Here is a 3,420-nt window from a genome sequence, read left to right on the forward strand (position 1 = left end):
AACTTAAGCGGTTAGAAATTCTTGATCAATTTGCGGAAGTGAGAAGTTCGGCTATGATTTGAAAATTACGAACCGAACTTGGGTAATTTGGTTTCTCCTCTTATCTCAGACACTCTACCATATGGTGTGGAACCGATGATAATTCTTCACCAGAATGCGTATGATAAGGTGGCATGACCAATACTCTTTTATATAGAGTCCAAATCGACTTCTAATCAAAGTCTGAGTAGGATAGGGATAAAATATTCCATATCAAATAGTTCTATGTCTGTTAGGATTGACCTTTATGTATGATAAATCAAAATTTAAATATGATTAATTGGGTCGTAATATATGGAAATCCTAACATGCACATGATATGATTCTGTTGATAGTCATGTATGCGAGCAAAAGAATGTTACAATTATTTCTGATCTGATTCTTTTTGGACCGGCCTTTTGAGTTAAAAACTATTCCAGTTTAGATCAGCATCTTGTTGCACTCCTAAAGAACATATGGTTGGAGCTTGCTCAAGGCAGAGTACAATTTGGAAGCTGAATCAAATACTAAAAAAAGGAATAATAGGGAATATGTAACAGCAAACAATATAAACGAATTTAAAGCAGATCGATCTATCTTCTCCAATTTAATTTACTTCGGTCGTGTACTATTGTTCTCGGACTCACTCAGCGCGTCCCGCACACGCTTGGTGAGGGCGGCGAGCGCAACGTCGACGGTGTCGCGGAAGCGCCGCCCCTCGGCCCAGCTGGCGTTCGGGTGCGCGAAGGTGAAGCGCGGGATCATGCCGATCACCACCTCCCGCATCCGCGCCACCGCGTCCTTCGGTATCCGGCTCAGCTCCTCCTCGATCCGCCCCCGCCGCTCCGGCCCCAGAAACACCGACCACTCCTCCGCCCGCCCGGGCAGGTACCACGGGTACTGCGTGTACGCCGTGTGCTCCGAGAAGAACACCGGCACGCACCCGGCCAGCACCGAATCGAACACCGACCGCCGCGTGAAAGTGTCGCCCTGCGGCTGCAAGCAGAATTCGGCGCGCATCAGCACGTCCATGACCCGGCCCGGGGTGCGGCAATCTTTGGAACCCCGCTTGCAGTTCAGCAGACTGCCCGGGGTGCGGCAATCTTTGGAACCCCCCTTGCAGTCCAGCAGGAGGCAGCGGCTCGACGAGCCGCACTGCTCTAATACCAACGCGCGCATAACCTCTTGCTGGCCCCCAGTGCGCGCCCCGCCGACGAAGGCGAAGAGGTGGGTCCGCTCCGTGCGGCGCACCTCCTCCTGCCACGCGGTGAGCTCGTCGGCGGAGCGCGGGTGGAAGTAGGAGGGGTGGGGGATGGCGAATTGATTCTTGCCCTCCTGCACGGACCGCTCGATGGTGAGGATCGACACGTTGGCGAGCTCCGGAAGGCGGAGCAGGCAGTTGGCGGTCGAGTTCTCGCTTGCCCTGCTGACAGACCGCATTAGCTCCCACGACGTGCGGCCGGTGATGAGAAAATGGTCGCGTCCGCCGTGGCGGCGGAACATCGGAAACCTGGAGACGTAATCCGCGAGGTCGATGCCGAGTGCGTCGCGGAGAGTGTGGTTCCTCTGGCTGGACACCGACGTCGTGTACAGGCCGGCGTAGAAGGGGATGTAGAACAAAGCGGCGGAGCCGGGGTCGAAGGTGCGGCAAGGGTGGCGCTCGGCGCGGGCGCGGAAGAGCATCGCAGCGACGTACGGGTTCGTCGCGAACCAGTCGGGGCGGTGCGGGATCGGCTGGCCGAGGCCGCGGTTGGCGACGTGGGGGCACATGTTCTTGGTGGGGCTGAGGCTGCGGCAGCTGCGGATGAGGTCGCGGTCGAAGCGGTCGGGCAGGTCGTAGATGTAGAATGAGGCTATGTCGGCGTCGCATGCAGCTTGCAGGCTGTGCGAAGATGCGTCGGGTTGTGGGGGTTGGAACTGCGGGGAGACGTAGAGGAACAAGAGAAGTGACAAAACAAAGAAGAGGAAGAGGGGGACAATAAGCTTGTTGATAGGGAGGAGAGAGCTGAGCTTCTTCTCCGTTGAGGAGGAGGGGAGTGATGAATGAGGGTGCTTCTCCTCGGCTCGAGAGGCCATAGTGGGGGAGTTCGAAGGTGGTGCGATGAGATGAATTGTTGAACATTTCTCCTCTCTTTTATATAGAAATGCAAAGAGAGAGTGGGAAACTATTTTTATTTGTCTTAAGCATATTAAATAATAAATATATTTTTATATAATTTTAAGTTTTTAGATTTATCTCTCAAAAAATTTTAGCAGTTTTAAATATATTCCTATTTTTAGTTAACTAGAAGTAAAATACTTAATCTTGATTAGTAAGTGAGGTAAATTATTTTTTTTACATCTCTAATATTATTTTTCTTAATCAAAATTCTAATAATGAAAACTCCTCTCCTTTATGCCACTTTTGAATTTGTAATTAGAATTTTTATTCATTCACAATGCATATTGTTTCGCCCATGTCAAGCACCAAGGAATTGGCCCCTGACAATCCCCTTTCTCCGAGGAGAACAGGGTGAGATACTCAACTTGATGTTTTCAGGTTGATGTTTCTGTTAATATATTTTATTTTTTTAATGCACTTATAGGAAATTTTCAATTTTGCTGGAAAAGGTTTAGGAGAGAGAAAAATCAAGTCAAAGTATTAGATATATGAGGAATTAATATTTCAATACACCAGGTAAAATAAATTTAACCGTTCATATTTTAAAGGCGAGATTGACTTTTGCATAGTGGTTATCTACTCAACAAGTTACTATTCATAAGGATAATATGGAAAAAAAAAATACAAACTAATTACCAAATTTGATCAACCTCATACAAATATTTGTTTCCTTATTTAATTTTGTTACTTACCAAATTAGATAGTGCTAATTTGATAAATAATAAACCTTTATAAATTGAATTTAAAATTCAATTTGAGCTTAAATTTTATAATTATGTACATTAAATTCAAAGAAAAAATTTATGTTTAAATGAATAGTATATTTCAATTCAAATTGTTAATTTGATATATTAAAATGACACGAAATTTTAAATATATTAATTTAATTTAAATTATAAATTATGCTGTATTTATAACATAACTTTTATTTTTTATTTAAATTAAAGGCTTTTATTTTTAAAATTAAATTCAAATTGTTCATTCGACAGTAAAAACAACATTAAAGTATAAAAATATTGATTAAAATAAAATTTTAAATTTAGATTTAATTTATATTATAGTTAAAAAATAAAATTTGTTAACTATTTAAACTAAATGATTCTAAAGCAAAAGAAGAAAAGAGGAGCGGCGAGGAAGAAGAAATCGCGGCCTACGTGTAGGAAAATATCGCTGTCCACGAGGCTGCACTAAGCCTCGTGGACTGTGTGGACTGAGAGGTCCACGGTGGACCTCTCGCTCCA

The 3,420-nt window shown here is 44.3% G+C and overlaps 1 protein-coding gene across 1 annotated transcript; it reads right to left on the bottom strand.

The window, feature by feature from the left end:
• Positions 1-630: 630 nt before the first annotated feature.
• On the bottom strand, positions 631-2,094 carry LOC109704807 (probable xyloglucan galactosyltransferase GT17). Its single transcript, XM_020225593.1, has one exon. It carries the CDS (start codon positions 2,092-2,094, stop codon positions 631-633), a length of 1,464 nt encoding a protein of 487 aa, XP_020081182.1.
• Positions 2,095-3,420: the final 1,326 nt, after the last annotated feature.

The sequence above is a fragment of the Ananas comosus genome, unplaced genomic scaffold (genome assembly GCF_001540865.1).
Source record: "Ananas comosus cultivar F153 unplaced genomic scaffold, ASM154086v1, whole genome shotgun sequence".
Lineage (NCBI taxonomy): Eukaryota > Viridiplantae > Streptophyta > Magnoliopsida > Poales > Bromeliaceae > Ananas > Ananas comosus.